Source organism: Ailuropoda melanoleuca, chromosome 7 (assembly GCF_002007445.2).
Source record: "Ailuropoda melanoleuca isolate Jingjing chromosome 7, ASM200744v2, whole genome shotgun sequence".
NCBI lineage: Eukaryota > Metazoa > Chordata > Mammalia > Carnivora > Ursidae > Ailuropoda > Ailuropoda melanoleuca.
In genome coordinates, this window is record NC_048224.1 from 53,353,042 (window position 1) to 53,376,102 (window position 23,061).

Genomic DNA, 23,061 nt, shown 5'->3' on the forward strand with positions numbered 1-23,061 from the left:
TGGGGGGCGGGCAGGACCAGGAGCTCGATTTTGAGCATGTTGAGTCTGAAGTGTAAGGTGGGCAGTGTGGTGAGGCAAGCTGGAAGCTCAGGGAAGGCGGGCTGCAAGTGTAAATTTGGAAGTCATCCATCGCGTAGAGGTGGGATTTAAACCTACAGGAGTAGATGAGATCATCTTGGGGTGAGTGTAGACAGAGGAGTGTATGTGGGTTCCAGGACACCCCAGCATTTTGTGAGCAGATACCTGCTGCCCTAGGCCACCCTTTGTCTGCCCCTGGCTCTGTGCCCCCTCCCTGCGACACCTGTCCAGGACCAAGAGTGGGGTGTCCTGGGACAAGCTCTCAGGATCCGCTCCCCTTCCCTCACTCTGGTGCCAGGTGGGCTGACAAATGGTAGCACCCACCCTCCCTGCCCTCTTGGCCCCTGGGGAGGCTACGGCGGGTGCGAATGTGGCAGAGGGGCTGAGAGCTCAGGCTCTGGAATCGGACCTGGGTTTGTAGCTCAGCCCTGCCACTTACAAGCTGAGTGACCTTGGGCATGTTTCTTCTGCTTGGCTCCTATTTCCTCATCTGTAAAATGGGGATAATAATAGCACCTCCCTCATGGGATTGTGCTGAGTGTTGAGATAATGCCCACGAAACGCTCGGGGTAAGGCCTCAAAGAGATGATGTGCCAGGTCTGTTCCGCCTGGATGGGGGGCAGGCTGGGAGGCCGGCCGTGGTGGGGGTGGGGGGCCTGGTGAGTGGGCCTCTGCCCAGAGAATAAGGGGTGGCCTGAGAGGCAAGGTTTTGGGTTTCCCTAGTGACTCTGCCTATCCCTGCTCAGGCTCGCTGCCTCCTACATATCTCTGTGCCCCTTCCTCCATGTTCTCATCCCAGCGCAGGCTTGGTGCTGGTCTCTGACCTCTGAGAGCCACTCTCTTGGTCATCCCCGAGCCCTCTGGTAGGGGACAGCCCACTCCCCATTACTAAGCTCTCATCGTCTGAATTCTTCGGGATGCATCTTAGTGGTTCCAATTCCCAGATTTGGAGACAGAGGCCAAAGAGGGTTAGGGGCTATCCTGAGACATCCCAGGTGGAAAGCCGGTGACTGGAGGGGGGAGAGGAGACTGACATTTGCTTCTATTGAAGGGAGGTGTGTCGTAAGGGGGGCCAGAGAAGGCACCTTGAGGAGGTGGCCTTTGAGGCTGGACCTGAGTAAGAAAGGGACCCGGTCAGGCAAAGGAGTGAACACACCCCAGGTCCAGGGTCCCATCTGAGCAAAGGCCCAAGAAGGAAAGGAGCCCAATGGCTTTGAGAACCCAGACAAAGGATGGTGTCGCTGAGCAAGGAGTGGAGGCCCCAGTGAGACCAGGAAAGTCTGGAGACACCAATGGCCCCTCAGCAGCCACCTGCACCTGCAAAGCCGACTCTCTGCTGGGAAGCCACCCTGTGCTCCAGCCTCCGGGTGCTCAGAGCAGGCACCTGCCGTGTGCTGAACACACGTCCGCAACCGGACTCATGAGCTCAGCCCAGGCCAGAGAGCCTTCTCAAAGCCCCCGCCCCAGCCAGTGGCCCCAAGGAGTCAGGAATGAAAGGTGACTCTGGCAGACAGTATCGGATCCAGGCTCCAATAGAATTGAGTTTCCCTGACCTTGGCTGGGGTCACAGGGTCAGAACATTGGGGGAGGGGATGCAGCAGTGGGGCGGGGTAGGGGGAGGTGAGGGGGGGGCATGGAGAAAGCCAGTCTAGGGCACAGTGTTATCAGGCACGGAACAAGAGCAGAAACGGAGGCCCACGTGCCAGATGTCTAAATATTCCAGTTATAAATCAAGCTAAGAGATCGCTGAATACAATGCATTCTGCCCTCCCACCTTGACAAACACACTTTCATAACAACCTGGCAGTTTGGGTTTGAATTTAGAATTTCAGACTCCTCAGAGTTCCGTGATGGGGTGTGGCGTCGTGGGGAAAGGTGGCCCCTCTCCCCAGGCTGTCCTTGTCTCTTCTTACTCCATCCTGTACCAGAAGGGGCCTCCTGGGCTCACAGGCGACACCCCGCCCTCACATCTGAGCTCCTTCCACCGTGCCAGAAAGGATCTCCCCCCCACCCTTGGCAGGACAGACCCTGGAGGAGGGTTTGAGACCGAGAGGGAATTCCAGAGCACTGGAGTGTGGCCTAGGAAGGGTGCATGGGCTCCAGCTGGGCCCTGACCCTTGGCCCCTGGGGGCCCCTTGCTCTAGAGATTCCCCATGGCCAAGGGCAGTGCTGATTATTATTTTCTTGGAACCAACAACCTGTTAGTTGGAGGAACAGACTATCATTCCCGGTTTTCAGATGGCGAGATGGCTCAGAGAGGGTAGGAGACTGCCTCACGTCCCGCAGCCATGGAATGAGCGGCAGGACAGGAACGGGTACCAGTCCCCCTCCTCCATGGCAGTCCCTCTTCACCCGCTGCCCACGTGTGCACCTATCACACCCCTCAGCTTCTCCTCTGCTCTCCCTGGCTGTCTCTCTGGACTCTGATCAGGCTAAAGAACCAGAGCTGCGTGGGGATGGCTGGAACGACTGCAGGCACAGGAAAAAGACTGTTCGCCTTGGAAGGTGTTCAAGGCAGTCTCCTCAATGGCATCTTCCCACTGCCCGGGCCCCTCCTGAGTCATCCTCCCCATGCGAGTCAGGCCAGGCCCGGTGGATCCTGCCCCCCGCCCCCAGCCCTCCCATCTCTCTGTACCGCAGCTGCCCCCCCACCTTTGTCTTCGCTCCTGGGGCGGCCTTCTCTCGTGCCCCCCAACCCGTTCTCCGCCTGACAGCATGGGGACTCTCTATGGCCTCCCAATCTGACCCCCTCTGCTTGAAGCCCTCTTTGGCTCCTGACCTCCAAACCGAGCCCCTCACTCCTGAGTCGGGCCCCGGAGGCCTGCCTGCCTTACCCAGCCCCACGTCCCCTCCAGTCTCTCCCTGCCGGTCCGCCCTAGTATCTTGCAGTTCATGGAAAAAATGCCCTCCTCACTCTCCTGGCATATGCTGTCCTCATTTTCACCATGCTCTCGTCTTCTTCCTTCACTGGCTCATCCTCTGAGTCTCACATTAGCCAACACCTCCTCCAGAATGCCTTCCCTGATCACCCTCTTCCCGCTATGCCGTGTGCCCCTCGGTGTGTGGGGTAGGGCTCAGTTTTCTCCCGGGACGAGGGACTGCAGAGGAAGAGAGAGGCCACTGCCTTAGGCAGAGGGCTCCCGGCAGACAGCAGCCCCAACCGTGGTTATGGGAACGTTTCACCTGTTTATTAGTGCCTCTTCGTTCATCATTCCAGCTCAGATGCATTTGGTCTGAGCACAGGGAAAGGAGGCCACCAGGCAGGATGCGGAGAGGAATCTCAGCAGGTGGATGCATGCTCACCTCTGACCTGAGTCCCAAATTTGAAGGAACGGAATGCTTATTGGCACACACAGGGCCCCCAGCCCACGAGCGCTCAAGTGGCTCATGGTACCACCAATGGGCGCCCTCCGTTAGAACCTCCCACAGCCAGGATCTCAGGCATCCCCTCAGCAGCCCTAGGAGGGAGCTTCTGGCTTGCGTCCCATTTCACTGATGGGGAAACCGAGGTTCAGGGCTGGGAAATAATTTAGTGGTGGAGCTGGGATTCTTTTGCATTGAGCTACTGGTGATAAGAAATAAAGATCCAGGTGTAGCTCTGTATCGAATGACTTGGGAAATGGCCTTAATGAGCTAGTAGGCAAACAGAGCCTCTGCGTAAGTGTGGACGGGAGCCCAGGGCGTGTGTGGGCACGTGAGGGGTCCCTGACCTCGTCTCTCGTCACACCAGCCTCACACAGCCACGCGAGCATCAATCAAGAGGATGCGGGCAGGGGCGTGGGTGGGGCCTGGGTGGCTCAGTTGGTTAGGCCTCTGCCTTCAGCTCAGGTCGTGATGCCAGGGTCCTGGGATCAAGCCCCACATCGGGCTCCCTGCTCAGCAGGGACTCTGCTTCTCCCTCACACTCTGCCATTCCCCCTGCTTGTGCCTCTCTCTCTCTCCCCCCCCCAATAAATAAATAAATTTAGTTTAATTTATTTTTTTAATTTTTTTAAAAGATTTTATTTATTTATTCGACAGAGATAGAGACAGCCAGCGAGAGAGGGAACACAAGCAGGGGGAGTGAGAGAGGAAGAAGCAGGCTCCCAGCGGAGGAGCCTGATGTGGGGCTCGATCCCATAATGCCGGGATCACGCCCTGAGCCGAAGGCAGACGCTTAACCACTGTGCCACCCAGGTGCCCCAAATTTAGTTTAATTTAAAAAAAAAAGAGGATGCAGTGAGGGGCCTGGTGGGCTCAGTCAGTACAGCATGTGACTCTTGATCTTGGGGTCGTGAGTTCGAGCCCCACCTTGGGTGGAGAGATTACTTAAAAATAAAATCTTAAAAAAAAAAAAAGAGGATGCAGATTTCTTAAACAGCTTTATTGATGTATAATTTACGTGCCATAAAATTCACCTGTTTTTGGTGCACAACTCAATGATTTTTAGTGTATTTACGGAGTTGTGCAACAATCATCACAGTCTAATTTTAAAACACTTCCAGCACCCCAAAAAGAAACCTCGTGATGATGCAGATTTTCGAGCGCCCTGCGGAGCCTCTGAGCAGCAGTCAGCTAGCCGTCGGCGTTTGCCGTGATCATTGCTGTAAATGAGAACATGTTTACAATGGTGGTCCCCAGGTGTTGGGATGACGATTGTTTTTTATTTTTAAACATTTTGTGTATTTTCTGAATATGTTTTCAAAGGGAGAACATATGATTTTTGCAAGTAGGAGGCAAAAGAGAAATCTATTTCCATCTTGAAAATATAAAGTCATCAACACTTGCAAGGGAGGGAGGGAAAGAAGGAAGGGAGGAAGGATTGGAGGAAGGAAGGAAGGAAGGAAGGAAGGAAGGAAGGAAGGAAGGAAGGAAGAAAGAGGAGGAAGGAAAGATCATCGCTTTTCTTTAGCAGGGAAAATGGTTGCTGAGGAGAGCGTTTGCACTCGGAGTGCAGAGCCCTGGGTGCTCTCCTACCCAGTCACCAACTTGCACTATGACCTTGGGAAACACTCTTCCCTGCCTTGTGCCTCAGTTTCCACGCTGTACAATGAGGGTGATGTTGGGAAAACTAGAGGAGCTCGCCTTCATTTTTTTTTAAAGATTTTATTTACTTATTTGAGAGAGAGAGAGTGTGTGTGAGCACAGAGGGAGAGGGAGAAGTAGACTCCCCGCTGAGCAGGGAGCCCGCTGCGGGACTCGATCCTAGGACCCTGAGATCATGACGTGAACCGAAGGCAGATGCTCAGCCAACTGAGCCACCCAGGCGCCCGGAGGAGTTCATCTTCAAATCATTCTTTTGGCCAGCAGGGCTGCCCTGAGTGCCAGCTACCTGCCCTGCTGCATGCTGGGTACTGGGGCCACTGTGGTAAACGGGACCAGCCCAGTCCCTGCTCTCAGGACATCAGAGCATGAGGGGAAGCCAGGTCAGGGCTGCCCTGAAATGTTCAAACCTCAGCTGGAAATTCATGGGCTGTGTGATGTGGGCATGCCTGGGGCCTCCTGGGGCAGCGGGAACAGAGAGGGACTTGTTGCCTGGAGGCCGCCTCACCTCCTCCCCACTGTATTTCTTGGCCCACCCCCTCCCTCGCCTCCACCCCAGCTCCGTGCTTCAGAGGGCACCTGGGAGCAGGCCTGCCTCTCTTGCCTTGCGCTTTCAGGGGCAAGATTTGGCTGGACATATCCAGGCGCACCCGCCCACTCTTCCGGCCAGCCCCCAGGAGACCCACCTTCCAACTCCCTCCCTGTGCTGCATCGTTTGGTGGGAGCCCAGCCTGTGTTCTCAGCTTGCTCAGCAAGTTCTGTTATTTATAATCGTTGGTAGCTACTGTTTCTTCAGGCATCAAGGTATGTCAGCCTCACAGCAACCCATTTTACTGATGTGGAAACTGAGGCTCAGAGAGGTATGGTCACTTGTCCACAGCCACACAGCTCCTGAGTGGCAGCTCTGATATTCAACGCCAGGCCTGTCTGACCTCAGAGCCCAGGAAAGAGGAGACTTAGAAGGACGGCGGCTGCTGGGTGCGCGCCAGACGGAGCACACTGCTTGCTGGTGTTGTCTGTATTAAACAGGACCTGGGAAGCAGGGTGCCCCGAGCTCTGGCCCCAGATCTCAGGCACTAGAGTAGATTAGGAGAGGATCACTTTGGGCTTCTGGTGTATTTTCTCCAGACCCCTCTGGGTAGGACCATGCCGGTTCGGACAGGATAGCATGTGGTGCTCGGAGGTCTCGAGAGGTGTTTACTTCATCCTCCCTGGCTTCGGCTTTGAAGGGGCCCCTGCAGATGGCAAGGCGAGGCCTCCCGGGAAACCACCATCTGTACAGAAGGAGTAGGGAGAGCTGGCATGCCACCATGCACCCCTCCCACATGGCTCCCGGGGCTGGTGGGCCCAGCACACTTTTTTCTGTCGTCCCTCAGCCTAAGCAGGAGCTGGGTGGGAGGTGTGGGGTGGCACTGGCCAGAGGCCAGATCGGGCTGAACCCCCGCTTTAACAGAGCGCCGTGGGACAGCATGTCCAGGTAGAAGGCAGGAGCCGTGGAGCTGTTCAGCCATGCTCACTCCCTTGAGCGTTGCCTGAGCACCTACTGCATGCCAGGCCTGTGGTGAGCACGGGTATCCGGCAAGGAGCGAGGATCTCACAGTCTGGATGTGTGAACCACCCAGTGCTCTTTGCTGCCTGCCCAGGCATGGGGCCCTGGTCCCCTGCCAGCCACCTCTCCCATCACAGCTCCCTGCGCCTCTCTGGGCCTCTGTCCCCTCCTCTAGACAATGCTGGAGGAATGACATGGTCTCTGAAAGCTTCTCCTCCGCAGTTTGCATCATCTGCCCCTAACCTTTCGTGGTCAGAATCCCGAGATCCAAGTCAGTGGCTGGAGGAGGCGGGCAGAGCAGTCTCTGGGATCTTGCATTTCTTGCTGAAATTTGGGAACTATCCTAGAGAGGGGGCTGAGAACAGGCGGCACCCCAAGCAGCCCGCTAGAGCTGCTGAGCGCCGACTGTGTACCAGGCCCGGGCTAAGCTCTTTGCATGAGAAGCCTCCATGGACCTTCTTGCAGCCCATGTGTGGTCGTGGATGATACCCAGTTTCTATGATGCTGGTTTGCAGCTGAAGGTTTTGAGGCCCAGAGAGTAACGTACCTTGCCCAGCCTGCAGAATGGCCAAGGCAGGATTCAAACCCAGGGCCTCTGCCTGGCTTTGGCTCCTAACCACTAAACTTGAAAGGGAACGTGAAAGTGACATAGGGATGATGTTTATTTTTTTTTTAAGATTTTATTTATTTATTTGACAGAGAGAGACAGCCAGCGAGAGAGGGAACACAAGCAGGAGGAGTGGGAGAGGAAGAAGCAGGCTCATAGCGGAGGAGCCTGATGTGGGGCTCGATCCCATAACACCGGGATCACGCCCTGAGCCAAAGGCAGAGGCTTAACAACTGAGCCACCCAGGCACCCCTAGGGATCATGTTTAAAATCCAGATTCCCTCTCCTCCCACCCCTGCCCCACTAGATCTTAACCCAGCATATCTGAGGAACATGAATTTTAACAAGCCTCCCCTGTGGGCCATGTGAGGGCCTCACTCTGAGAACCCGGGCCATGATACAGATGGGGCCTCTCCTCACCCAGGCACCCCCATCCCTACCCTGGCCCCAAGAGATCCTGGTCTGAGGAGGGGCTCTACTCCCACACATAGCCCTGCCCCTCTAATCTCTGCTTCCTATAAGCTGCTTGTCTTTTAAGTAGCCCTGGGGAGGCAGTGGCTTGGGGAAGCCTGGTCCAGACCCCTGACCACCCCTGCAGCTGGGCCCTGGGCTCTCCATGCCCTCCATGCGACAGCTCATTGGCCTCCAACCTGCAGGTCCGCTGGGGCCCAGTGAGCTCATCTGTGCGGGGGAGGGGGGGCGGCTCTCAGGGAAGAGCTCCAGGGAAGGTCCATGTCTCTGCGTGGGGGGCCTTCTGTGGGGAGTCCCATCCTTCCCAGCCCCTCCTGTAGTTTCCATGGCTACAGCAGTTGCCATGGTATTGCTGGGTGAGGAGCTGGTGGGGGAAAGCGTGGACCCCGCGCCGCCATGCCCACCCTAGCCTCTATGAGAACAGATGTCCTATCTACACAGCCCTGGGGGTTCCCAGATACTAGAGAGTCACCCCCCAGAGGAGTGAGTAAAGGATGGGAGAAGTAGAGACAGGAACCGCCTCCCCCTCCTCCCCACCGCCCCGTTCATCCCCTCCTTCTCTGAGTGCTGCATGGTGCGTCTCCATTCTAGCACGTGTCACACCGCATTGCATTATCTGTTTCCTTGTCCGTCTCTCCCACCACACTGTGAGCTCCTCCTCCGGGTAGGGAGCTGTCTGACTCATCACCTCCATCCCCAGGGCCCAGCACAGGGCCTGGCACACAGCAGCTGCTCCCAAGTATGTCCTAGATGGAATTTAATTGAATTACATAAACAGCCAAGTCTGGCTTTTTGGGTTGAAGGAGGAGCGGAGTTTGACGGGGAACTTCCCAGTCTCTGGGGCCCAACAGGCCCTTGGGTTTGAATCCAAGCTCTGCCAGTCCCATCCAGGTGACCTTGGACAAGTCACTTCACCTCTGAGCCTCAGTTGCTTCATCTGTAAAATGATCATTTCCATGTCAGAGCCCTGTTCCGAGGGCCAGGGGACTCAGGCAGCATTCAAGAAGTGCCTCTTGTGGGGCGCCTGGGTGGCACAGCGGTTAAGCGTCTGCCTTCGGCTCAGGGCGTGATCCTGGCGTTATGGGATCGAGCCCCACATCAGGCTCCTCCCCTATGAGCCTGCTTCTTCCTCTNTCCCCCTGCTTGTGTTCCCTCTCTCGCTGGCTGTCTCTATCTCTGTCGAATAAATAAATAAAATCTTAAAAAAAAAAAAAAAAAAAGAAGTGCCTCTTGCATGCTAAGCCTTGGGCTAGACAGTGGGATGCCGTGGTGGATGAAGAGATGCTGGCCCTGCCCTTCCAAAGTTCAGTCTTGCAAAAATGAAAAGTGCTTGCCTAGCACCTGGAAATGATGAATAAATGCGGGATTTGTCATCCTTCTCCTTCCCCATAGAAGTAGCTGACTCCTCCCTCTAAGCTTCTAATCTCCCCAGAGGAGGGGCAGGGCAGGGCAGGAAGAGGTCTCCCCAAGAGGCGGCCTTGAACCCAGGAGCTTGGGCCTACTCTGTTGTACCTGTACCTGGGACTCTCCCGACCAGGGAGTGGGGGATGGGGGGTGCAGGAAGCTGTGTGGTCCAGGTCAGACTCTGGGCTGGGGGTAGGAGACCTGGGTTCTTCTCAGGCTCAGTCCAAATCCTATAGGAGCTTGAATGTCTTTTCCCCTTCTTGGGCCTCCATGTGCCTCTCCATGAATGAAGTGGCCAGCAGGATCCCTCCAGTCCCTCAGGCTGTAGCCTGCTCCCCGCTTTCCTGTGTCCTGGGGATCCCATGACTGCAGTTCTGACAGCCTGGTCAGAGACCTCCGCCCTGCTGCTTGCACTGGCTTGGGTGGGGCTGAGGGTGGGGGTGGAAGTGAGAAGAGCTGACAGGACAGAGAATCAGCACCCACAAGAGCTAGCCAAAAGGACTGCTGAGGTTGACATTGGCACAAGCAGATATCTGGGGTATACACATCAGGTCTGGGGCAGTGACTCGGGAAGCCCTCAGGTCCCGTCCTTCAATGACTGGGTCTGCAAGGGATTGAAGCGCAGGGAGCTCTCACAGCAGAGTCAAACCGGTCTGTGTCTGGAGTCTGCTCTGCTGGTTACCGACTACGCAGCCTGAACGCCTCTGAGCCTCAGTCTCCTCATCTGCAAAATGGAGATAATAACAGCACTTACCTCACAAGGCTATGGTGTGGAGTCCATGAGCCTGGCATGCACTAGGCACTTAAGAAGCATGAATTCTTTTCCTTGCCTCCTCCTTCCCCCCACCCCCTCTCATCCTCAACCCCAGCCAGATGGGGCCCCCAGGAAGGGGAAGTGAGATGCTGCCCTTCCCCCACAGAGGAAGGGCGAGGAGAAGGTGCAGCTCCATTTCCTTGAGATCTACTCTGTGGCCACTGGACACTTGGGTATGTGGGGAACCCCATGCCACAGTTGAATGGCAGTGACTGGGTTGGCAAAGGGACTTCTTCTTGGCCCAGAACCAACACAGGGCATACCTGAGAGAGATCTGGGGCTTACTGGTCTTGTCTCCTGGCAGCTCACACGCATAAATCTCTGAGCCAGGGTACTTGGGGGAGGTCCCTTCCACCTTTTTCGGATGCCATCTCCCCTCAGTGACCTGAAACCCTTGGGCTAAAGTGTGGTGGGCACTTTGGGAGAGGGTTGGAACTCCCAGTGGCAGGACAGATGCCCCCAGGACAGACGGAGCCTATTCAGGCCTTGACCCTCCTCTCACTCCCAACTCATTGCAGGGACTTCCTGCCCCGAGGGTCAGGCATCGTCACCCGACGCCCCCTGGTCCTGCAGCTGGTCAATGCCACCACAGGTACGTGCTCTCGTCCGCCAGCAGCCCGACCGGCCTCTCCAGCCTCCCCACTCTATCCCCAAGGAGAGGTCCAGCCTAGCCACTGCACTTGCTTCCTCTATGACTTTGGCTCTGGATTCCCCCACTGGACAGTGGGGATAAAAATGCATAACGGAGACATGACTTTGTTGTGGGGAGGGAGGGGAGAGAAGGCAGTGTTTGGGGGAGTGTGTGGGTCCATTCCCAGTGGAAGATGGAACCCAGGTGGGTTCCAGGTTAATATGCTTACCCCTCCACCTTTCTTCCCCCCACCCCATTCTGGGGCAGAATATGCCGAGTTTCTGCACTGCAAGGGGAAGAAATTCACCGACTTCGAGGAGGTGCGCCTGGAGATCGAGGCTGAGACCGACCGGGTCACCGGCACTAACAAGGGCATCTCGCCGGTGCCCATCAACCTCCGCGTTTACTCGCCCCACGGTGAGACGACGTGGCCCCGCCCCGGACCTCCTGGCCTCCTCGCTTAGCTCCGCCCCCACAGCGACCCCCTCCTCTGCCCATCCTACTCCCAAACTCCACCCTATGACTCCGCCCACCTCTGGCCACGCCTCGAATACCCCCCCTCCCGCCCCTTTAGCCCCACGTTTCCCTAATCCCGTCCACCTGCGGCCAGCTCCCCAGCCGATCCTCTCTAACCCGCCCAGTTCCTTAATCCGCCCTCCCGTGGCCACGCCCCTCGCCTTGAGCCCCCCCTCTCGCCACCCTGTCCAGTGCTGAACCTGACACTGGTGGACCTGCCTGGAATGACCAAGGTCCCGGTGGGGGACCAACCTCCTGACATCGAGTTCCAGATTCGGGACATGCTTATGCAGTTCGTCACCAAAGAGAACTGCCTCATCCTGGCTGTGTCCCCGGCCAACTCCGACCTGGCCAACTCCGATGCTCTCAAGGTTGCCAAGGAGGTGGACCCCCAGGGTAGGTTCCTAAGGGCAGCAGAAGTGGGAGGCTCTGGGGCTCTACTCTCCGTGCCAGGAGATGCCACTCTGTGAAGTACAGAGGAGGCGGGAGAGCAGAGGCAGGCGGTGGGTGAGGGTGTGGGTAGGGAGATGGGTGGAGCAGGTGCCAGTGGGAACGTGTGTGGTCTCTGGTGTGGGGGCGAGTGCAGATGCAGACGGCCCTCTCCTGCTGCCCCCCAGGCCAGCGCACCATCGGGGTCATCACCAAGCTGGATCTGATGGACGAGGGCACAGATGCCCGTGACGTGCTGGAGAACAAGCTTCTCCCCCTGCGCAGAGGTCGGCAGGCTCCTCCCCTGACCCACCCCACTGCCCTTCTCCTTCCCACCCTGCGCAAGGCTGCTTGCGCCTGACTTTGACCCCCTTCCACAGGCTACATAGGGGTGGTGAACCGGAGCCAGAAGGACATTGATGGCAAGAAGGACATCACGGCTGCCTTGGCCGCTGAACGCAAGTTCTTCCTCTCCCACCCGTCCTACCGCCACTTGGCTGACCGCATGGGCACACCTTACCTGCAGAAGGTTCTCAACCAGGTAGGAGCTCAGGCCTGGCGAAACCAGCATGAGGACAGAGTCATTTAAATGTGTTTTGTGAGGGTGACCCACAGAGGTGTCCTCATCGTGTGTGTGATGTCGGAAGGGAGCCAGTGGGGAAGGCAGGGTAGTGCAGAATTGGGAACTCTGGAAGCCACAGACCTGACACTCCAGCTCTCTGAACCTCTGTTTTTGCATCTGTAAAATGGCGATGATGGTGATAAAACCCTGTTTCATAAGATCGTTGTGCAGCTTCAGGGAGATACTGCATATGGGGACCTGGTCAGAGCGAGCCCCCAAACTTGAGAATTGCCCTATGGAAGGCCTAAACTCAGAGGGGACAAGGGGTAGCCCTCCAGCCATCCCTGCCCCAGACACATTTTATTTGGCCCTCATGGTGTCTAAAACTCAGCTAATTTCAAATAAAAATCTAGACTCCCGGTTTCTATTGAAAATTACATGAGGTGCCTGGCTGGCTCAGTCAGTAGACCACGTACTCTTCATCTCAGGGTTGTAAGTTTGAGCCCCACAATGGGCATAGAGATTACGTAAAAATAAAATCTTCAAAAGGAAGGGAGGGAGGGGAGAGAGAGAGAGAGAGAAAGAAAGGGAAAGGGAAAGGGAAAGGGAAAGGGAAAGGGGAAGGGAAGGGAAGGGAAGGGAAGGGAAGGGAAAAGAAAAGAAAAGAAAAGAAAAGAAAAGAAAAGAAAAGAAAAGAAAAGAAAATTGAGTTACTCACTCATGAATTCAGTTCATACCCCCGCTGTACACCAGGCCCCACCTCAGCAGCTTTGCTTCTCGTGGGCAGGCAGTGGTGGGCGGGATCATGGCTGTCTTCTAGAGGTTTCAACCTCACCGCATCCACAGGTCCCCCGGCATCCTGGTCCCTGCTTGGCCCTCAGGGCATCTGCGTTTGTGACCATGGCCTTCATCCCTGTCTCATTCTGCTTCCCCCCCCCCAGCAACTGACCAACCACATCCGGGACACACTGCCAGGGCTTCGGAACAAGCTGCAAAGCCAGCTACTGTCCATTGAGAAGGAGGTGGACGAGTACAAGAACTTCCGGCCCGATGACCCAGCGCGCAAGACCAAGGCCCTGCTGCAGTGAGGCCCGCCCCAGCTCCTGACTCCCCAGCACTGAGCTGCCCCTTGGCCCAGGGCTCACCCAGGGCCCCCTCCACGAGGCGGCTGCAGCCCCCTCACGCCATCCCACTCTCTCCACCCTCCAGGATGGTCCAGCAGTTTGCCGTGGACTTTGAAAAGCGCATCGAGGGCTCAGGGGACCAGATCGACACCTATGAACTGTCAGGGGGAGCCCGCATCAACCGGATCTTCCATGAGCGCTTCCCCTTTGAGCTAGTCAAGGTAGGACAGTCTCCCCAGGGGTGGCGTGGGCGGCCTTAGGACTACCCGCCCTTGCCCCCCCCCCCGCCAGGACTTTCACACATACCTTTGCTGACCTGGTGCCCAACCCTGGGAGTGGGGCATCTGTCTTGGCCTTCCGGGGAGTGGGAAGGCCCTGACCAGCTGTCTCTTCCTCTCCTACACAGATGGAATTTGACGAGAAGGAGCTCCGAAGGGAGATCAGCTACGCCATCAAGAATATCCATGGCATTAGGCACGTATTGGGACCGGGGAAGGGGGCTGAGCCCTGGAAGGCGGGGGGTCTGGTGCCAAGGCACAGGGAGTGATGAAGTGAGCCTCCCTGAAGAAGGACCAAGAGCTCTGGTCCCCAGTCCCCTCCACCCTTTCTGGCTCCCAGGTCAAGCAGGCTCGAGCTGGGGGAGGTGGACTGGAGGCCTGGGCCACCCCCTCCATGCAACCTGCTGTCCTCCTTTGCTGTCCCTGGAAGCAGGGACATAGGGGAAGCCTCCTCTGGGCTTGGGCCCCCTGCCCATCCTCAGGATGAGACCGCCTCCCCCAGTCCTATGCCGGTAGCTGCACAAAGCTGTCAAACCACCGGGGGGCCTGGGCTGGAGCATCTGGGTATTGGTCTGTGCCCTTTTAGGATGCGACGGGGTCTCTCAACCCTCCAGACCCTCCCATAGTCTCACTAGCCCAAAGTCGGCCCCATTCCGCATCACTTCCCTCCTTCTAGTCAACCCCGCCGCCTTTGGAACAGGAAGGGGGACTGGAAAAAAAGACGGTTCCTTAAAAGCCTAGCCCCCTTCAAGGACCCAGATCCACACTGTTCATTCAACAAGAAAATTTAAAGCACCTGCTATGTGCCAGTCAGTGAACGAGACCAAAATATCCCTGCGTTTTTTCAGGTTCAATTCCAAGGTTTGGCATGGAAATTATAGACTGATAACTGCATTGGCCATGACACAGAAAAAAAAAAATCTCTCTCCTGGTCTTAAAATAAAATGTTTTATTCCCAGAAAGGCTCTTAAAGAGAACCCAGTTTGGCAGTTTTCATACCATTTCTGGCCATAGCACCTTTTGTATGAACAGAATCTTCAGAGGAAGCAGGACAGGACATACATGTGACAATTATAAGCAGACCTTGTCTTGCCCCAAGAGCGCCAATGGAAAGTCCTTCATTAGAATCCCTCCCGCCCGCTTTACAGATGAGGATGCTGAAACCCAGACAGGGGTAGTGGGAGGACCCCAAGGGCAGAGTTCAGGGGGTCGGGTGGGGCCCTGGCCTGGCACTCCTGGCAGGAGCTGGCCTGTGACACTGTGCCCTTCTCCCGCTCCGGGCGTTCAGAACGGGGCTCTTTACCCCAGACATGGCCTTTGAGACCATTGTGAAAAAGCAGGTGAAGAAGATCCGAGAACCGTGTCTCAAGTGTGTGGACATGGTTATCTCGGAGCTAATCAGCACGGTTAGACAGTGCACCAAGAAGGTAACCCGGTGGCCCGGGCCAGCCCCCCCACCTCTGCCCCCCATCCTGCACTGCTGCCAGGCGCTCCTTCCCCCACATCCCCCCGCCTCCTCGGTAGCATGTACAGACCTCAGCGGGGTGGGGGAGGCAGGCCACCGCAGACCAAGACAGGGGGCCTCTCCGAGAGGGCCTTACCCATCCCCTGGCTCCCAGGCACAGGGATTAGACACTGATGACAGGTGTGATGGTGGCTATTCATCGTGAGAGCCCACCAAGAGCTCCCCCAGCTCAGGGAAAATCGGCCTGGAGGGACCCTGAGCCCCCTTCCAGCTTTGGGGGTCCCCTCTGGGGGCTCTAGGGAAGGGTCACAGGGACACCTTGGCCCTGCAGACAGGTGAGATACAGGGCCTTCTTGGGGTCTGGATGGCTAGAGGGGTGCAGAGGACCAGGTCTAGCAGGTACCCTGACTCCCCACTATCTTCCATCCTCCCCATTCTCACCCCAGCCTCACTCAGGACTCTCACTCAGGACCCTGCCCTTCCCTTCCATCCACATCCAACCTTCCAGGGACAGAGCCCTCTTCCATCTGTTACGTCATCTGAGCTTCACAGAACCTCCCAAGGAGGGCAGGGCAGGGCAGGGAGGATGGCACCCATGTCACAGCAGGAGAACTGAGGCTTAGGAGATCAAGTGATTTGTCCAAGGTCATGTAAGCTTGCAGGTGGCAGAGCTGTTACTCGAAGCCAAGGCTTTGGACTCCAAATCCAGTACTTGTTTGACTCTACCCCAGCCTCCCTTCCTTTCCTCTCCCCACTGCTGCCCTGGCCCCTCTCTACCACCACTTCCACTCTTTCTGTCTTTCCTCTTATCTCTTTCTGTCTTTCCCAGCGGAGTTCCTCCAGACCCTTTTGGAGGAGAAGCAAAGGATGCCCCTTGAGGAGAAAGGGAAGGGCAGGAGTAGAACAGGGAGCTGGAGAGTGGAGGTCAGGCAGCTACACTGCAACTCCAGGAGGCATCATCTGCACCACGGTCTATGCAAATGGAGCCCCCTGGAGTTGTGCAGTGCACAGCCTGGTCAGCTGAATGCAGCAATCCTGGTAGAGGTAGGGAATACTGTTAGGCTTTGGAGTCAGGATGAAGTGAATGCAGGAGGTGCTGGCAAACCTTGAATTGGACAGAATGGGAGGGTGGGGTCCTGGCCTGGGTCAGCCCCTTAGGAGGACCCAGAGGCTGTGACAAAGATAACATTGGAAAAAAGAGAGAGGGCCGGCTCAGTGTAGCTGAGGAGTGGGGGGCCAAGCCCTGGGGAGAGGATTTGAACTCAGTAAGGGGCCTTGTACGGAGCAGAGGCTTGGTCCCCCACCCCAAACCCACAGAGCCCTGGGGGACACTGGCAGCACCTGGGAGGTGACGACCCCGGGTGGCAGCAGGGAGGCCCGGTCCCACGCTCACATTGTCTTCTGTTCTCTCTCTCTTTCTCTGTGTCGGTGTCTCTCTCTCTTCCCCCATGCCATCCTCCACTCCTGAATCCTGGCTCTGCTTGGCTTTCACTCCCCTCCTTCTCCCCACCTGCCCACGGCTGCTCCTCCTCCTGTCCCCTCCTCCTCCCCGGGTGCAGGACGGGCCTCTTCACACCTGACCTCGCTTTTGAAGCCACAGTGAAAAAGCAGGTGCAGAAGCTCAAAGAGCCCAGTATCAAGTGTGTGGATATGGTAGTCAGTGAGCTCACGGCCACCATCAGAAAGTGTAGCGAAAAGGTATGACAGCCGCCAGGGCGGGGCTGGGCCTGGCCGTCCCTTCCTCGTGGCCATGGACTCCCGTGGGCAGAACCACCTGCTGAACGGGCCTGACAGCCCCTCGGCCACCTACGTGGACCCAGGCGCCTGTGCTGGCCGGGTGATTCTGGGCCCTTGGGTTTCGTGCCAGCTTATAACCCTGGGTCTGCTTACACTTAGGATCCTTTTAGGCCCCCATCTCTGCTAGAAGACTTTGCTCCAACCCGCTCGTCCTCCGCGGCCGCTTTTCACCAACAGGAATGACAATGGTGACGATGAGAAGGGGATGGCTGGTATTCCTTGAGCACCTAGTATGTGCCAAGCACTGAGCTAAGGGCTCATCCTGTTAACTGACTTAAGCCTCCCAACAAGCCTAAGAAATGGGTAGTGTGATGCCCATTTTACAGGTGAATAAACCGAGTCTCAGAAGAGAAGAGCAGAGTGGGATTCAGATTTAGGGAAGCTGAGGGAATAGATCAGGGATCCAGGCCTCCTGGGGTGGGGGAAGCTATCCTAGTTCCTCAAAACCAATTTGCCTGAAAGCATATTGGATTACTCACTTTATGGTAATCCGTATATGTCCGACAGGGTCAGCCTCTTTTGGGTCTGTGACCTTTTAAATTCCCTCCTTCCTAGTTGTCTACTTTTGGGCATCCTGGGGATTTTTAGCCAGATCCTCCGAAGGCAGTTCTCCCCAGGGGAGTGCATGAGAATCAGTTGCCTGGGGGAGCCTTTCCAGGATTCGAATGCCCCTGCCCAGCCAGCTGACTCAGAATCTCAGGGAAAGCCCGGCCTCGCCTGTGCTGGAAAAATCTCCCTATGCTGGGCGGTGCGGGCACTTCTGCCTCAACTTCCTGTTGCAAATAAGTTTCAGGGGTTTCATGGCTCGTGCATAATTAGTCACGTGCACCCCTTTCCTTATCCTGTCTCACTTTGCCCACTTTTGTGCCTATTGTGGACAGTAAGCAAATGAGCATCCAGTCCATGCCCTTCCAGGTGGAGTGAAATCTGGGCGGGACTCGCCACTGCCTAGTATTTGCCCTGACAGCTGAGTCACGGTCCCACTGCCCTGTGAGTACTCAGCAACACGCTCTTACTTTTGTCAAACTTTAAAAAACACCGAGTTTATCTTAAGCTGTCTCAAATCTATAAAAGAAGGCTAGATATAACTAAATTTTTTTCAGCTTTGGCTTTTTGTTATAAAACAAATACCTTCTCAATTTTAAACATTTGGTAAATGCCAAAGCTTAAAAAGAAGGCAACAACCCTCCCTTTCCAGGGAGCCACGACAGATTTTTGTACGTTTCTTGCAAGTATACTCCTTTAAAAAAATTGAAATTATCTGTATTGATTTTGTTCCGATGATACACGATTGTTATAAAAATATTTGCACAGCACAGAGAAAGCCAGTTCCTGTAATCGTTCAGCCCTAAGTATAAGGACTCCTAGCTTCCTAACTAATTACAAATATATGCCAGGTTTTTTTTTTAAGATTTTATTTATTTATTTGACAGAGAGAGAGACAGCCAGCGAGAGAGGGAACACAAGCAGGGGGAGTGGGAGAGGAAGAAACAGGCTCATAGCGGAGGAGCCTGATGTGGGGCTCGATCCCGTAACGCTGGGATCATGCCCTGAGCTGAAGGCAGACGCTCAACGACTGAGCCACCCAGGCGCCCCCAAATACATGCCAGTTTTAACCTAAATGGGATCACACTCTACACATGGATTCCGGAACTCTTTTTTACCGAGCAGTGTGAACTGGAATCCTTGTACGTAAGGACAGGAAGACCTCTCCTTGAACTGCTGAATTGTTTTCCGCTGTAGAAATGTGCCTTGATCTATATATTCAATATCCTATTGACATTTCAATTGTTTCAACCTTTTTTTTTTTCTTTTACAAACAGTGCTGCAGTGACCATCCTTACAGATGTATTTATAATATGTATCCTGTTGTTTCTTTAGGGCAAATTTCTAGACAGACAATGGCCAGTCAGTGGATATGAGCATTCACAATTTTGGTAACTTCCCCACTTCCCCAACATTGCCCTCCGTAAAGTTTTTACCGATTTATTCCTCCAAATCTTTTTTTTTCCCCTTGTCTTTTTTCCTAATGCTTATTTATGTATTTTGAGAGTGGGGGGAGGGGCAGAGGGAGAAAGAGAAAAAAAAATTCCAAGCAGACGCCCTGCTGAGTGCGGAGCCCAACACGGGGCTCACTTCATGACCCTGAGACCATGATCTGAGCCGAAATCAGGAGTTGGATGCTTAACTGACTGAGCTACCCGGGCACCCCCTCCAAATCTTTTTTCTGTTTGTTTACTGTGTTATGTATTCACACCGTGAATACAGTTGCATCCTGCTTTTTCTTTTAGTAACACACATTTTGGGGCGTATGTTACATAGTCTATATAAACCTTTTTAGTGTTTGCATAATATTCTTTTTTTTTAAAGATTTTATTTATTTATTCAACAGAGATAGAGACAGCCAGTGAGAGAGAGGGAACACAAGCAGGGGGAGTGGGAGAGGAAGAAGCAGGCTCCTAGCGGAGGAGCCTGATGTGGGGCTCGATCCCAGAACGCCAGGATCACGCCCTGAGCTGAAAGCAGACACTTAACCGCTGTGCCACCCAGGCGCCCCTGCATAATATTCTACTAAACAAGATTTATCATGGTTCGCTTAACCATAGTTTTTCTATTGGTGAACATTTATTTTTTATTTTATGTTTTTTAAAGACTTATTTATTTATTTTAGAGAGAGATAAAGAGACCACAAGTGGGAGGGGCAGAGGGAGAGAAAGAATCTCGAGCAGACTCTGTGCTCAGCATGGAGCCCGATGCGGGGTTCGATCTCAGGGTTTGCGTTCAGCGTGGAGCCCGATGAGGGGTTCGATCTCACAACCCTGAGATCGGGACCTGAGCCAAAACCAAGAGTCGAAAGCTTAATCCATTGCACCACCCCGGCCATTTAAATTGTCTCCAGTTTTTCAATATTATAAATAATCTGGCAATGAGCATCTTTTTTTTTTTTAAGTCATCTCTACACCCAACAGGGGCTTGAACTCATAACCCCAAGATCAAGAGTCACACAATCTACCGACTGAGCCAGCCAGGCACCCCTGAACATCTTTGCCTATACAAATGTTTATTTTTTTCTTCTAGGATTTTTTCCTTAGAATAGATTCTTAGAAAACTGATTACTAGAATCAAACACTTAAAAACTGAAACACTGTTGAATTGCATTCTAAAGGAAAGCACTAATTATCATAAATGGTGAGATTTTGGAAACAACCCAGATGTCCATCGAGAGGGGATTGATTATGTAAAGTATCATGCAGTCAGTGGCAGACTATAGCTATTAAAAGGTCAAGGCATATTTCTTTCCATTCACATGTCCCTCCACAATGTACTGTGGGAAAAAAGCTGGTTTCCGAAGACAATATAGTATTTGGGAGAGGAAATAATATATGTAAATAATAAAATCCCAAAGGCATTGTCATCAAATTGCTAACCATTATGTTAAGAGAGGGCAAGGAAGGGGCGCCTGGGTGGCACAGCGGTTAAGCGTCTGCCTTCAGCTCAGGGCGTGATCCCGGTGTTATGGGATCGAGCCCCACATCAGGCTCCTCTGCTATGAGCCTGCTTCTTCCTCTCCCACTCCCCCTGCTTGTGTTCCCTCTCTCACTGGCTGTCTCTATCTCTGTCGAATAAATAAATAAAATCTTAAAAAAAAAAAAGAGAGAGGGCAAGGAAAATAGGAATTTTTCCATTTCTACTTCGCAAATTTTAGTCTTACAGTGAGTCTGTAGATTTTTGTCAGCAGCAATATTGATAAAAACTTTAAAAAGGAAAGCTTATAAATTATTTCTAAAAAATAATGTTGCCTTTTGATTTATTTAGTGAGTAGTAATTTTCTTTTTCCTGGCAAAATGCACCCATCTTCTTTATTTTTTTTTTCTTCCCCAAGCCTTCTAAGTTTAGCAAGGCACCCCTGTCAGAGGCTTCTAAATAATCAATTCTAACTCTTCCCAGGCCTGCTGGGATTACAACTTTGCTCTCTGGATGAAATCTGGAGTTTAATGTCGCCCATGGGATATGCTGCTCAGTCCTCCCAAGGACCCTGAGAGGGAAGGTGCTGTTACTGCCCCATTTTCCACATGGAGAAACCGAGGCTTGGAGAGGTTGCAGTCACTTTCCTAAGGAGAGGCGGCAGGGCAGGGGCTGGCTTTGAAACAAGAGTCATGTGGCTCCCAGGCCTGTGTCCTTGGCCACTTACTCATGGGCTCCAAGCTTGACCACCCCACTCAGCCAAGGACTGAGACAGAAATGTTCCATTTTAAAAACTGGCTAAAAGTCCTGGAAAGGCTCAGAGACAGCCAGAATGGAAAAAGATGCTCAAAGGGAACAGAACTTCCCAAAGAGGCTGAGGCTGCCCTGTCATGTGTGACACGTGGAAAACTTGACAAATGTAACATCCAGGCAGTTAGTGGGGGAATTGTTCATGCTCTTTGGCGAATCGCTGCCCCTTCCCTCCTTGCCCACCTCTCCCCCCCACACCCGTGCCACAGCCCTGCCCTGGGAGGAAGCACTTGGGATCACCTCAGAAGAGGTGACTCAGTCCTGAATCTCTACCCCAAGCTGGAGACTTCAAGGAGGAGTAGAGGCCCCCCTTGGGCCTCATGGGGCAGCGGGTCCACCAGGCCCGTCCAGCCAGTGCTTGTTTGGAAGGCCCTGGTCTCAGGCTACCTCTCCCCCGGGTCCCCTGTGCTCGGCCACACCAGCCACACTTTGACATAGCCTTGGGATGGTGGGGGGTGGAGGGGGAGGACGAGCCATCTCTCACGTCTGCCTCTCCTGGGCATTCAGGGCGCCACTTTCTTCCCCATCCTCCTGCCTCTCCCCGTGCCCCCTGCCCCCTCTCCTCGGCCTCCATCTTGCCCTCAGGATCACTACCTATGACCCAGGCACGCTAACCTCCAGGTCTCTTCCCACAGAGAGGGATTCACCTGAGGGGCCTGACCCAGGCATGGGAAGAGGGACAGGACTGGTTCAAGATTTGCCTGACATGGGTCCCACGTGACCACCAAGTGGGGAGGGCAGGCCAGCAGGACTCGAGGTTCCTGTGGGTGGGCTCCCCGTCATCAGCTCAGCGAGGCCCCCTCCCTGAGGAGGAGCTGTTCCATGAGCCAGAGGGGCTGGTGTCCCCTCACCCTGGCAAGGAGGGCAGTGACATCCATTCTTCATTCATTCTCTCATTCCTTCAACCTGCCCTCTCTGAGCCGCAGCCGTGTGCCTGGCCCACCCCTGCCCTCTGGGCAATGACAATGCAGTCGTAGGGGGGCGGGCACAGAGAGGCCCCTAACCCAGCTCTTGGGGGTGGTCAGGGCAGGCTTTCTGGAGGAGGTGGCAGCCAAGAGTCCTGCAGGAGAATGAATGTGGGCTATGTCCAGAGCCCTGAGATGAGGGCAGAGTTCACAGGCAGAGGGAGGAGGGCTTAGAGTAAATTCCCCTTCTGCCTCAGTTGATAAAAATTGGAGGGAAATGGGTACTGGTGAGCTCCTACCCCAAGGAAGCGGGGTAGAGACAAGTTGGCTGGGCAGATGCTGCTGGGGATGATGGTGCCAGGCTGGAGCATGCAAAGGGAGGCAAAACCGGGTGGATTCTACCAGGAGGGCCCGGGGCCCACCCAGGCCCCCGCGGGGTACTGCTCATGCTGCTGGCACCCCACTCTGCATGCCCCCCTCCCCGTGCCCTCGCATGCCTTGCCTGTGACTCCCTTGTGTCCTGTACGTGCCTGCCGGTTCCCCCTGCCCCCTCCCTCAGCTCTGACAAGGACTAGTGCCTGTCCCCAGCCTGACTCAGGAGGCCAGCTGGCACCTCGGGCCCTGCCCTCCCCAGATTCTTCCTGGACAGGAATCTCGAGGCTGTTCTCTGCCTGATTCCCTGCCTGCCTGTCCCTCCCTCCTTGGGAGGACAAGGCGTAGCCCTGGGGGTCAGCGAAAGCTTTGGGACCTAATGGGCCCCCAACAGAGGCCTCCATCCAATAGTCCGTTTCCAAGATGGCTGCTACCGAGGTGGCGAGCAGGCTGAGCCCTGCGGCGTTTCTGCCGGTGGGAACTGCCCTCCCCCCGAAGTTGCCCAAGTAGGCCAGTGAGGAGGGCCTGCAACTGGAAAGACCCTTGAATTGCCATTTGGAACCCACACTTGGGGGAAAGGGTGGCCGTGGCTTGGTGCCTTCAGCTTCCTGGGATCCCAGGCCTCTCTTCCCCTCATCTCAGGCCTTCTGTGTGTCCTCCCACCCCACGCCCCTGGATCCCTGGATTCTGGTGGGGTGGGGTGCTCCCCGCCGGTGCCCCCTGTGTACGTGGCTCTCTTCCCCCCCCCCCCCCCAGCTCCCC

At 54.9% G+C, this 23,061-nt stretch overlaps 1 protein-coding gene across 1 annotated transcript in view; it reads left to right on the top strand.

Moving 5' to 3' along the window:
- Positions 1 to 23,061, top strand: part of DNM1 (dynamin 1) — a 44,562-nt gene that overhangs the window by 3,986 nt on the left and 17,515 nt on the right. Inside the window, exons 2-10 of the mRNA XM_034663734.1 lie at positions 10,464 to 10,537; positions 10,844 to 10,993; positions 11,285 to 11,488; positions 11,710 to 11,808; positions 11,902 to 12,062; positions 13,025 to 13,167; positions 13,293 to 13,428; positions 13,614 to 13,681; positions 16,510 to 16,651. Coding sequence (XP_034519625.1) covers positions 10,464 to 10,537; positions 10,844 to 10,993; positions 11,285 to 11,488; positions 11,710 to 11,808; positions 11,902 to 12,062; positions 13,025 to 13,167; positions 13,293 to 13,428; positions 13,614 to 13,681; positions 16,510 to 16,651 — 1,177 coding nt within the window. The remainder of the gene's footprint in view (positions 1 to 10,463; positions 10,538 to 10,843; positions 10,994 to 11,284; positions 11,489 to 11,709; positions 11,809 to 11,901; positions 12,063 to 13,024; positions 13,168 to 13,292; positions 13,429 to 13,613; positions 13,682 to 16,509; positions 16,652 to 23,061) is intronic.